This window comes from Panulirus ornatus, chromosome 51, assembly GCF_036320965.1.
Source record: "Panulirus ornatus isolate Po-2019 chromosome 51, ASM3632096v1, whole genome shotgun sequence".
Taxonomy (NCBI): Eukaryota; Metazoa; Arthropoda; class Malacostraca; order Decapoda; family Palinuridae; genus Panulirus; species Panulirus ornatus.
Window position 1 is genome coordinate 8983077 of NC_092274.1, and position 12906 is coordinate 8995982.

The 12906-nt window shown below is 49.5% G+C and overlaps 1 protein-coding gene across 1 annotated transcript in view; it reads right to left on the reverse strand.

The window, feature by feature from the left end:
- LOC139764926 (uncharacterized) overlaps window positions 1–12906 on the reverse strand; it is a 90309-nt gene that overhangs the window by 51438 nt on the left and 25965 nt on the right. Inside the window, exons 4-6 of the mRNA XM_071692005.1 lie at window positions 11718–11799; window positions 7221–7340; window positions 3889–4093 (exon numbers count right to left, since the gene is read on the reverse strand). Coding sequence (XP_071548106.1) covers window positions 3889–4093; window positions 7221–7340; window positions 11718–11799 — 407 coding nt within the window. The remainder of the gene's footprint in view (window positions 1–3888; window positions 4094–7220; window positions 7341–11717; window positions 11800–12906) is intronic.

Here is a 12906-nt window from a genome sequence, read left to right on the forward strand (position 1 = left end):
CCCCCTCACCTCTGGACAGACAACAGCTGTACCCCCTCACCTCAGGACAGACAACAGCTGTACCCCCTCACCTCAGGACAGACAACAGCTGTACCCCCTCACCTCTGGACAGACAACAGCTGTACCCCCTCACCTCAGGACAGACAACAGCTGTACCCCCTCACCTCTGGACAGACAACAGCTGTACCCCCTCACCTCAGGACAGACAACAGCTGTACCCCCTCACCTCAGGACAGACAACAGCTGTACCCCCTCACCTCAGGACAGACAACAGCTGTACCCCCTCACCTCAGGACAGACAACAGCTGTACCCCCTCACCTCAGGACAGACAACAGCTGTACCCCCCTCACCTCAGGACAGACAACAGCTGTACCCCCTCACCTCAGGACAGACAACAGCTGTACCCCCTCACCTCAGGACAGACAACAGCTGTACCCCCCTCACCTCAGGACAGACAACAGCTGTACCCCCTCACCTCAGGACAGACAACAGCTGTACCCCCCCTCACCTCAGGACAGACAACAGCTGTACCCCCTCACCTCAGGACAGACAACAGCTGTACCTCCTCACCTCAGGACAGACAACAGCTGTACCTCCTCACCTCAGGACAGACAACAGCTGTACCCCCTCACCTCAGGACAGACAACAGCTGTACCCCCTCACCTCAGGACAGACAACAGCTGTACCCCCCTCACCTCAGGACAGACAACAGCTGTACCCCCCTCACCTCAGGACAGACAACAGCTGTACCCCCTCACCTCAGGACAGACAACAGCTGTACCCCCTCACCTCAGGACAGACAACAGCTGTACCCCCTCACCTCAGGACAGACAACAGCTGTACCCCCCTCACCTCAGGACAGACAACAGCTGTACCCCCTCACCTCAGGACAGACAACAGCTGTACCCCTCCCTCACCTCAGGACAGACAACAGCTGTACCCCCCTCACCTCAGGACAGACAACAGCTGTACCCCCTCACCTCAGGACAGACAACAGCTGTACCTCCTCACCTCAGGACAGACAACAGCTGTACCCCCTCACCTCAGGACAGACAACAGCTGTACCCCCTCACCTCAGGACAGACAACAGCTGTACCCCTCCCTCACCTCAGGACAGACAACAGCTGTACCCCCTCACCTCAGGACAGACAACAGCTGTACCCCTCCCTCACCTCAGGACAGACAACAGCTGTACCCCCTCACCTCAGGACAGACAACAGCTGTACCCCTCCTCACCTCAGGACAGACAACAGCTGTACCCTCCTCACCTCAGGACAGACAACAGCTGTACCCCTCCCTCACCTCAGGACAGACAACAGCTGTACCCTCCTCACCTCAGGACAGACAACAGCTGTACCCCCTCACCTCAGGACAGACAACAGCTGTACCCCTCCCTCACCTCAGGACAGACAACAGCTGTACCCCCTCACCTCAGGACAGACAACAGCTGTACCCCTCCCTCACCTCAGGACAGACAACAGCTGTACCTCCCTCACCTCAGGACAGACAACAGCTGTACCCCCCTCACCTCAGGACAGACAACAGCTGTACCCCCTCCCTCACCTCAGGACAGACAACAGCTGTACCCCCTCACCTCAGGACAGACAACAGCTGTACCCCTCCCTCACCTCAGGACAGACAACAGCTGTACCCCCTCACCTCAGGACAGACAACAGCTGTACCCTCCCTCACCTCAGGACAGACAACAGCTGTACCCCCTCACCTCAGGACAGACAACAGCTGTACCCCCTCACCTCAGGACAGACAACAGCTGTACCCCCTCACTCACCTCAGGACAGACAACAGCTGTATCCCCTCACCTCAGGACAGACAACAGCTGTACCCCCTCACCTCAGGACAGACAACAGCTGTACCCCCTCCTCACCTCAGGACAGACAACAGCTGTACCCCCTCACCTCAGGACAGACAACAGCTGTACCCCTCCCTCACCTCAGGACAGACAACAGCTGTACCCCCTCACCTCAGGACAGACAACAGCTGTACCCCCTCCCTCACCTCAGGACAGACAACAGCTGTACCCCCCCTCACCTCAGGACAGACAACAGCTGTACCCCCTCACCTCAGGACAGACAACAGCTGTACCCCTCCCTCACCTCAGGACAGACAACAGCTGTACCCCCTCACCTCAGGACAGACAACAGCTGTACCCCCTCACCTCAGGACAGACAACAGCTGTACCCCCTCCCTCACCTCAGGACAGACAACAGCTGTACCCCCTCACCTCAGGACAGACAACAGCTGTACCCCCTCCTCACCTCAGGACAGACAACAGCTGTACCCCTCCTCACCTCAGGACAGACAACAGCTGTACCCCCTCACCTCAGGACAGACAACAGCTGTACCCCCTCACCTCAGGACAGACAACAGCTGTACCCCCTCACCTCAGGACAGACAACAGCTGTACCCCCTCACCTCAGGACAGACAACAGCTGTACCCCCTCCCTCACCTCAGGACAGACAACAGCTGTACCCCCTCACCTCAGGACAGACAACAGCTGTACCCCTCACCTCAGGACAGACAACAGCTGTACCCCCTCACCTCAGGACAGACAACAGCTGTACCCCTCCTCACCTCAGGACAGACAACAGCTGTACCCCCTCACCTCAGGACAGACAACAGCTGTACCCCCTCACTCACCTCAGACAGAACAACAGGCTGTACCCCTCACCTCAGGACAGACAACAGCTGTACCCTTCCCTCACCTCAGGACAGACAACAGCTGTACCCCCTCACCTCAGGACAGACAACAGCTGTACCCCTCCCTCACCTCAGGACAGACAACAGCTGTACCCCTTCCCTCACCTCAGGACAGACAACAGCTGTACCCTCCCTCACCTCAGGACAGACAACAGCTGTACCCCTCCCTCACCTCAGGACAGACAACAGCTGTACCCCCTCACCTCAGGACAGACAACAGCTGTACCCCTTCCCTCACCTCAGGACAGACAACAGCTGTACCCCTTCCCTCACCTCAGGACAGACAACAGCTGTACCCCCTCACCTCAGGACAGACAACAGCTGTACCCTCCCTCACCTCAGGACAGACAACAGCTGTACCCCTCCCTCACCTCAGGACAGACAACAGCTGTACCCCTCCCTCACCTCAGGACAGACAACAGCTGTACCCCTCCCTCACCTCAGGACAGACAACAGCTGTACCCTCCCTCACCTCAGGACAGACAACAGCTGTACCCCTCCCTCACCTCAGGACAGACAACAGCTGTACCCTCCCTCACCTCAGGACAGACAACAGCTGTACCCCCTCCTCACCTCAGGACAGACAACAGCTGTACCCCTCCTCACCTCAGGACAGACAACAGCTGTACCCCCCTCACCTCAGGACAGACAACAGCTGTACCCCCCTCACCTCAGGACAGACAACAGCTGTACCCCTTCCCTCACCTCAGGACAGACAACAGCTGTACCCCCCTCACCTCAGGACAGACAACAGCTGTACCCCTCCCTCACCTCAGGACAGACAACAGCTGTACCCCCTCACCTCAGGACAGACAACAGCTGTACCCCTCCCTCACCTCAGGACAGACAACAGCTGTACCCCCTCCCTCACCTCAGGACAGACAACAGCTGTACCCTCCCTCACCTCAGGACAGACAACAGCTGTACCCCTCCCTCACCTCAGGACAGACAACAGCTGTACCCTCCTCACCTCAGGACAGACAACAGCTGTACCCTCCCTCACCTCAGGACAGACAACAGCTGTACCCCCTCACCTCTGGACAGACAACAGCTGTACCCCCCTCACCTCAGGACAGACAACAGCTGTACCCCCTCCCTCACCTCAGGACAGACAACAGCTGTACCCCCCTCACCTCAGGACAGACAACAGCTGTACCCCTTCCCTCACCTCTGGACTGACATGAGCTGGTTCTCGAACCCCCTGAACCTCCTCTTCATCTTCTTGAATGGGGAGAAGATGCTCTTCCAGAACCTGGCAAACAGGTGTTCTGGCGAGGGTTCCTCCTCCCCGTTGTCCCCGTTGTCCCCGTTGATGCCGTTGTTGTAGCCGTTGGTGGGGCCCGTTAGAGGCGCTGCTCTCTGGTGTATGTGACCTGCAGGTAGAAGGTAGAACACTTCTTACAGACATGGTCTTCTGTATGGTAGACTGTGGGTAGATATTCTCTTCGGTAGGCTATGGTAGATATCATATATGGTAGACTATGGTAGATATCATATATGGTAGAGTATGGTAAATATCATATATGGTAGACTTTGGTAGATACATTCACATGGTAGACTATGGTAAATATTATGTATGGTAGACTATGTTATATTTTATGTATGGTAAACTATGGTAGTTAATATGTATGGTAGAGTATGGTAGATATTATATATGTAGACTATGGTAAATATCATGTATGGTAGACTATGGTAAATACCATGTATGGTAGACTATGGTAAATATTATACGTGGTACATCATGGTAGATGTTATGTATGGTAGACTATGGAAAACATTCTGCATGGCAGACTATGGTAGATATTGTATATGCTAGACTATGGTAAATGTTATACATGGTAGACTATCGTAGATATTATGTATGGTAAACTATGGTAGATTTTATAAATGGTTGACTATGTTAGATATTATATATGATAGACTATTGCAAATATTATATATGTTAGACTATGGTGGATATTACATATGGTAGACTGGTACATATTTTGTATAGTAGATTATGGCAGATATTCTGTATGGTAGACTATGGTAGATATCATGTATGGAAGACCATGGTAGATATTATGTATGGTAGACTATGGTAGATATCATGTATAGTAGATTATGGTAGGTATTATATATGTTAGACTATGGTAAGTATTATGTATGGTAGATTATGGTAGATATTATGTATGGTAGGCTGTGGTAGATATTATGTATGGTAGACTATGGCAGATATTATGTATGGTAGATTATGGTAGATATTATGTATGGTAGATTGTGGTAGATATTATGTATAGTAGACTATGGTAGACTCCCAGGTCCCTATGTGTGTATGTGTGTGTGTGTGTGTGTGTGTGTGTGTGTGTGTGTGTGTGCTGGGGGGAGGAGTCTGCAGGTAGGGGGCTGCTCCCCATATCTGTGCGTGCTGGGGGCTGGGGGCTGCAGGTGCGGGCTGCTCCTCTATATCCGTGTGTGCTGGGGGCAGGGGGCTGCAGGTGGGGGCTGCTCCTCCATATCTGTATGTGCTAAGAGGAGAGGTCTGCAGGTGGGGGCTGCTCCTCTATATCCGTGTGTGCTGGGGGCTGAGGGCTGCAGGTAGGAGGGCTGCTCCTCCATATCTGTGTATGCTGGGGCAGGGGGCTGCAGGTGGGGGCTGCTCCTCCATATCTATGTGTGCTGGGGGTAAGGGGCTTCAGGTGGGGGCTGCTCCTCTATATCCGTGTGTGCTGGGGGCTGAGGGCTGCAGGTAGGAGGGCTGCTCCACCACATCTGTGTATGCTGGGGCAGGGGGCTGCAGGTGGGGGCTGCTCCTCTATATCTGTGTGTGCTGGGGCAGAGCGCTGCAGGTGGGGGCTGCTCCTCCATATCTATGTGTGCTGGGGGCAGAGGGCTGCAGGTGGGGGCTGGTCCTCCACATCAGTGTGTGCTGGGGGCAGAGGGCTGCAGGTGGGGGCTGCTCCTCCATATCTATGTGTGCTGGGGCAGAGGGCTGCAGGTGGGTGAGGGCTGCTCCTCCATATCTGTATGTGCTAAGAGGAGAGGTCTGCGGGTGGGGTCTGCTCCTCCACATCAGTGTGTGCTGGGGGCAGGGGGCTGCAGGTAAGGGCTGTTCCTCCACATCTGTGTGTGTTGGGGGCAGGGGGCTGCAGATGGGGGCTGGTCCTCCACATCTGTATGTGCTGGGGGCAGGGGGCTGCAGGTGGGGGGCTGGTCCTCCATATCTATGCGTGCTGGGGGCAGGGGGCTGCAGGTGGAGGCTGGTCCTCCACATCTGTGTGTGCTAGGGGCAGGGGGCTGCAGGTGGGGGCTGGTCCTCCATATCTATGAGTGCTGGGGGCAGGGGGCTGCAGGTGGGGGCTGCTCCTCCACATCAGTGTGTGCTGAGGGCAGGGGGCTGCAGGTAGGGGCTGGTTCCACATCAGATGTGTGGCTGGGGCAGGGGGCTGCAGGTGGGGTAGGAGGCTGGTCCTCCACATCAGTGTGTGGGGGCTGGGGGCTGCAGGTGAGGGCTGCTCCTCCCTCCATACTTACTGATGAAGTAGTCGTACTCATACTCCCAGGTGGGGGCTGGTGTTTCTGGCTGCAGGTAGGGGGTGCCGGTCCTCCCTCCATACTTACTGAGTAATTAGTCGTACTCATACTCCGGCGTGGTGTGGGGCTGGGGGCTGCAGGTAGGGGGCTGATGGTCCTCCCTCCATACTTTACTGATGACGTAGTCGTACTCATACTCCGGGTTGGGGCTGCAGGTTTGCGGGGCTGCTGTCCTCCCTCCATACTTACTGATGAAGATGTCGTACTCTTTTACTCCGGGGGAGCTGCAGGTAGGGGGTCTGCTGGTCCTCCTCCATACTTACTGATGAAGTAGTCGTACTCATACTTCGGGTGGGGGCGCAGGTAGGGGGCTGCTGCTGGTGGTCCTCCATACTTACTGATGATAGTTTAGTCGTACTCATACTCCGGGTGGGGCGCGGGGGCTGCAGGTTTAGGGTAGGCTCTGATGGGTCCCTCCCTCTTACTTATGATGGAAGTAGTCGTATCATACTCCGGGTGTGGGGGCTCTGCAGGTAGGGGCTGCTGGTCCTCCCTCCATACTTACTGATGAAGTAGTCGTACTCATACTCGGGTGTGGGGCATGGGGCTGCAGGTAGGGGCCTGCTGGTCCTCCCTCCATACTTACTGATGAAGTAGTCGTATCATAACTCCGGGTGGGGCGCTGAGGTAGGGGCCTGCTGGTCCTCCCTCCCATACTTACTGATGAAGTAGTCGTACTCATACTCCGGGTGGGTAGGGCTGCTGGTCCTCCCTCCATACTTACTGATGAAGTAGTCGTACTCATACTCCGGGTGGGGGCTGGGGGTGCTGGTCCTCCATACTTACTGATGAAGTAGTCGTACTCATACTCCGGGTGGGGGCTGGGGGCTGCTGGTCCTCCCTCCATACTTACTGATGAAGTAGTCGTACTCATACTCCGGGTGGGGGCTGCAGGTAGGGGGCTGCTGGTCCTCCCTCCATACTTACTGATGAAGTAGTCGTACTCATACTCCGGGTCCGTCAGACGGTCGTACAGAAGGTCGACCTTGGCGCTCACGTCCTGCAGTCTACGTGCGTCTCTGGGGTGCAGCTGGCAGCTTCCTGACTCTGGGGAGGGGAGGACAGAGGGGAGGAAAGAGGGGAGGAAAGAGGGGAGGGGACGTTCCAGGTGGCCAGGAGAGGAGGGAGAGGGAGTGGAAACAGAAAGCATCGGTCACTCACACACTACATCAAGACAACAACGAAACTTTGGAAAAGATTTATCCAAGGATGACAAGACTGTGTGTGGCTGTTGATGGGCCGGTGGCATAATATATATATATATATATATATATATATATATATAATATATATATATATATATATATATATATATATATATATATATATATATATATATATATATATATATATATATATATATATATATATATATATATATATATATATATATATATATATATATCTGGTTTGGAAAGAGATATATGCATATGGTTACGTAAGTGAGTAAGAGAGATGGCCAGAGAGCGTTATTGGATTACGTGTTAATTGACAGGCGTGTGAAAGAGAGACTTTTGGATGTTAATGTGCTGAGAGGTGCAACTGGAGGGATGTCTGATCACTATCTTGTGGAGGCGAAGGTGAAGATTTGTATGGGTTTTCAGAAAAGAAGAAAGAATGTTGGGGTGAAGAGAGTGGTGAGAGTAAGTGAGCTTGGGAAGGAGCCTTGTGTAAGGAAGTACCAGGAGAGATTGAGTGCAGAATGGAAAAAGGTAAGAGCAAAGGACGCAAGGGGAGTGGGAGAGGAATAGTATGTATTTAGGGAAGCAGTGATGGCTTGCGCAAAAGATGCTTGTGGCATGAGAAGCGTGGGAGGTGGGCAGATTAGAAAGGGTAGTGAGTGGTGGGATGAAGAAGTAAGATTGTTAATGAAAGGGAAGAGAGAGGCATTTGGGCGATTTTTGCAGGGAAGTAGTGCAAATGACTAGGAGATGTATAAAAGAAAGAGGCAGGAGGTCAAGAGAAAGGTGCAAGAGGTGAAAAAGAGGGCAAATGAGAGTTGGGGTGAGAGAGTATCATTAAATTTTAGGGAGAATGAAAAGATGTTTTAGAAGGAGGTAAATAAAGTGCGTAAGACAAGGGAGCAAATGGGAACTTCAGTGAAGGGGGCTAATGGGGAGGTGATAACAAGTAGTGGTGATGTGAGAAGGAGATTGAATGAGTATTTTGAAGGTTTGTTGAATGTGTTTGATGATAGAGTGGCAGATATAGGGTGTTTTGGTCGAGGTGGTGTGCAAAGTGAGAGGGTTAGGGTGAATAATTTGGTAAACAGAGAAGAGGTAGTAAAAGCTTTGCGGAAGATGAAAGCCGGCAAGGCAGCAGGTTTGGATGGTATTGCAGTGGAATCTATTAAAAAAGGGGGTGACTGTATTGTTGACTGGTTGGTAAGGTTATCTAATGTATGTATGACTCATGGTGAGGTGCCTGAGGATTGGCAGAATGCTTGCATAGTGCCATTGTACAAGTGAGAGGGTCAGGGAGAATGATTTGGTAAACAAAGAAGAGGTAGTGAAAGCTTTGCGGAAGATGAAAGCCGGCAAGGTGGCGGGTTTGGATGGTATTGCAGTGGAATAAGTATAAAAAAGGGGGTGACTGTGTTGTTGATTGGTTGGTAAGGATATTCATTGTATGTATGGATCATGGTGAAGTGCCTGAGGATTGGCGGAACGCATGCATAGTGCCATTGTACAAAGGCAAAGGGATTAAAGGTGACTGTTTAAATTACAGAGGTATAAGTTTGTTGAGTATTCCTGGGAAATTATATGGGAGGGTATTGATTGAGAGGGTGAAGGCATGTACAGAGCATCAGATTGGGGAAGAGCAGTGTGGTTTCAGAAGTGGTAGAGGATGTGTGGATCAGGTGTTTGCTTTGAAGAATGTATGTGAGAAATACTTAGAAAAACAGATGGATTTGTATGTAGCATTTATGGATCTGGAGAAGGCATATGATAGAGTTGATAGAGATGCTCTGTGGAAGGTATTAAGAATATATGGTGTGGGAGGTAAGTTGCTAGAAGTAGTGAAAAGTTTATACCATGGATGTAAGTTATGTGTACGAGTAGGAAGAGAGGAAAGTGATTGGTTTCCAGTGAATGTCGGTTTGCGGCAGTGGTACGTGATGTCTCCATGGTTGTTTACATTGTTAATGGGTGGGGTGGTTAGGGAGGTGATGGTAAGAGTTTTGGAGAGAGGGGCAAGTATGCAGTCTGTTCTGGATGAGAGCTTGGGAGGTGAGTCAGTTGTTGTTCGCTGACGATACACCGCTGGTGGCTGATTCGAGTGAGAAACTGCAGAAGTCAAAGGCTGAGTTTGGTAAAGTGTGTGAAAGAAATTTGAGAGATGTGAATAAGAACAAGGTTATTAGGTTCTATAGGAATAAGGGACAAGTTAATTGGAAGGTAAATTTGAATGGAAAACAACTGGAGGAAGTGAAGTGTTTTAGAAGTCTGGATGTGGACTTAGCAGCAGATGGAACCATGGAAGCGAAAGTGAGTCACTGGGAGGGGGAGGGGGCGAAGGTTCTGGGAGCGTTGGAGAATATGTGGAAGGCGAGAACGTTATCTCGGAAAGCAAAAATGGGTATATTTTTGAAGGCATAGTGGTTCCAACAATGTTATATAGTTGCGATTCATGGGCTATAGATAGGGTTGTGCGGAGGAGGGTGGATATGTTGGAAATGAAATGTTTGAGGACTATATGTGGTGTGAGGTGGTTTGATTGCGTGAGTAATGTAAGGTTAAGCGAGACGAGTGGAAATACAAAGAGTGTGGTTGAGAGAGCAGAAGAGGGTGTATTGAAATGGTTTGGACACATGGAGAGAATGAATGAGGAAAGATTGACAAAGAGGATATATGTGTCAGAGGTGGAGGGAAGAAGGAGAAGCAGGAGACCAAATTGGATGTGGAAGGATGAAGTGAGTAAGATTTTGAGCGATCGGGGCCTGAGCATACAGGAGGGTGAAAGGCGTGCAAGGAGTAGAATGAATTGGAACGATGTGGTATACCGGGGTCGACGTGCTGTCAATGGATTGAACCAGGGTATGTGAAACTTCTGGGATAAACTATGAGGGGCCTGGATGTGGAAAGGGAGCTGTGGTTTCGGTGCATTACACATGACAGCTTGAGACTGAGTGTGAACGAATGTTGCCTTTTTTTTTTGTCTGTTCCTGGCGCTGCCTCGTTGCAGAGCGGGGCGGGGGGCGGGGGGGGGGGGGGGGGAGGAGGAATACTGTTTCGTGTGTGGCGGGATGGCGACGGGAATGGATGAAGGCAGCAAGTATGGATATGTACATGTTTATACATGTATATGTCTGCGTATGTTTATGTACGGAAAGGATCACAATTTTGCGCGTGACCAAGTGTATTCCTATTATTCCACGAGGAAAATGAAACACGATAAATTCCTAAGTGCACTTTCGTGTAATAATCACTTCATCATGGGAGATACGAGAAAGAAATATAAGTCAGCTGATATACAACGAAGAGACGTATCTTGGACGCCATTTGGTAAACAAGTGATTGTCCAAGACAGAAACTTATTATGTAGATAAGAGGGGGAATTGTTTACAAATTTTATCAACAATAAAGCTATCCAATTTCTATAGACCTTCACTAATATTAAGGTTATAATTCATTGTGTATTTAATAATAGAAGATTCAATGATATCTCTCGTGGTAATGGAGTGAGAGTTGATAACTGAGTTGGCATTACTCCAGTCAATACAATGATCATAGTTTTTAACGTGATTAAACAAGGCATTTGATTCTTGTCCCGTTCTTATACTATATTTATGTTGCTTAAGTCTAACAGAAAGATCCTTACCAGTCTGCCCAACATAAAACTTATCACAATTTCTACATGGCACTTTATAAATGCATCCAAGAGAATTTTCTGGTGAGTTCCTGATTAAGATATTCTTTATAGTATATACTGTTGCTGAAGGCAACATTTACATGAAAGGATTTAAACAACATGGGAAGTAAAGTAAAATTATCATTAAAGGGGAGAACTAAAAGATTCTTGGTGTCAATGGGAGGTTTGGGTTCAACTCTATAAAATGATTTCTTTGCTTACTTAAGGAATTTATCAATGAAAGATCTAGGGTACTTTAACTTATATTCAATAGAATGCATCTTCCCAAACTCATCATCAACATACACTGGACTGCAAATACGTAATGCCCTAAGGAACGTAGATTGAAATGATGATAATTTAACTCTGTCATGTTGAAATAAGTAATGATGTACATATGAGCACACATTGGTGGGTTTTCTGTATATGCTAAACTTGTTTCCTTGCCTATAGATCATGCAATCTAAAAATGGTAACATACCATTATTTTCATTTTCTACAGTAAATTTGAGGGAAGGTACTAAATTGTTAAGTAAGGGGAGAAATGACAGGAGGGGATGAGCCAGATCTTACCGTCATATGCCGTAGTGAAGATGATGCCTGGTTCTGCCTCCACTGTGGGCCGGACCTGCCGGAACCTCGGACCCAACACTTGCTGCACGAGGGAACACAACACCTCCAGGTGAACACATCAACTGTCTAGACATGTTTGCTGATGATGCCATAGTGATGATGGAGGGTAATGTTTGCACATGATGCCATAATGATGAAGGAGGGTAATGTTTGCACATGATGCCATAGTGATGATGGAGGGTAATGTTTGCTGATGATGCCATGGTGATGAGGGAGGGTAATGTTTGCACATGATGCCATAGTGATGATGGAGGGTAATGTTTGCACATGATGCCATAGTGATGATGGAGGGTAATGTTTGCACATGATGCCATAGTGATGATGGAGGGTAATGTTTGCTGATGATGCCATGGTGATGAGGGAGGGTAATGTTTGCTGATGATGCCATAGTGATGATGGAGGGTAATGTTTGCACATGATGCCATAATGATGAAGGAGGGTAATGTTTGCACATGATGCCATAGTGATGATGGAGGGTAATGTTTGCTGATGATGCCATGGTGATGATGGAGGGTAATGTTTGCACATGATGCCATAGTGATGATGGAGGGTAATGTTTGCACATGATGCCATAGTGATGATGGAGGGTAATGTTTGCACATGATGCCATAGTGATGATGGAGGGTAATGTTTGCTGATGATGCCATGGTGATGAGGGAGGGTAATGTTTGCTGATGATGCCATAGTGATGATGGAGGGTAATGTTTGCACATGATGCCATAATGATGAAGGAGGGTAATGTTTGCACATGATGCCATAGTGATGATGGAGGGTAATGTTTGCACATGATGCCATAGTGATGATGGAGGGTAATGTTTGCTGATGATGCCATGGTGATGATGGAGGGTAATGTTTGCACATGATGCCATAGTGATGATGGAGGGTAATGTTTCCACATGATGCCATAGTGATGATAGAGGGTAATGTTTGCACATGATGCCATAGTGATGATGGAGGGTAATGTTTCCACATGATGCCATAGTGATGATAGAGGGTAATGTTTGCACATGATGCCATAGTGATGATGGAGGGTAATGTTTGCTGATGATGCCATAGTGATGATGGAGGGTAATGTTTGCACATGATGCCATGGTGATGATGGAGGGTATCATACTAAGAGAGATTGTAT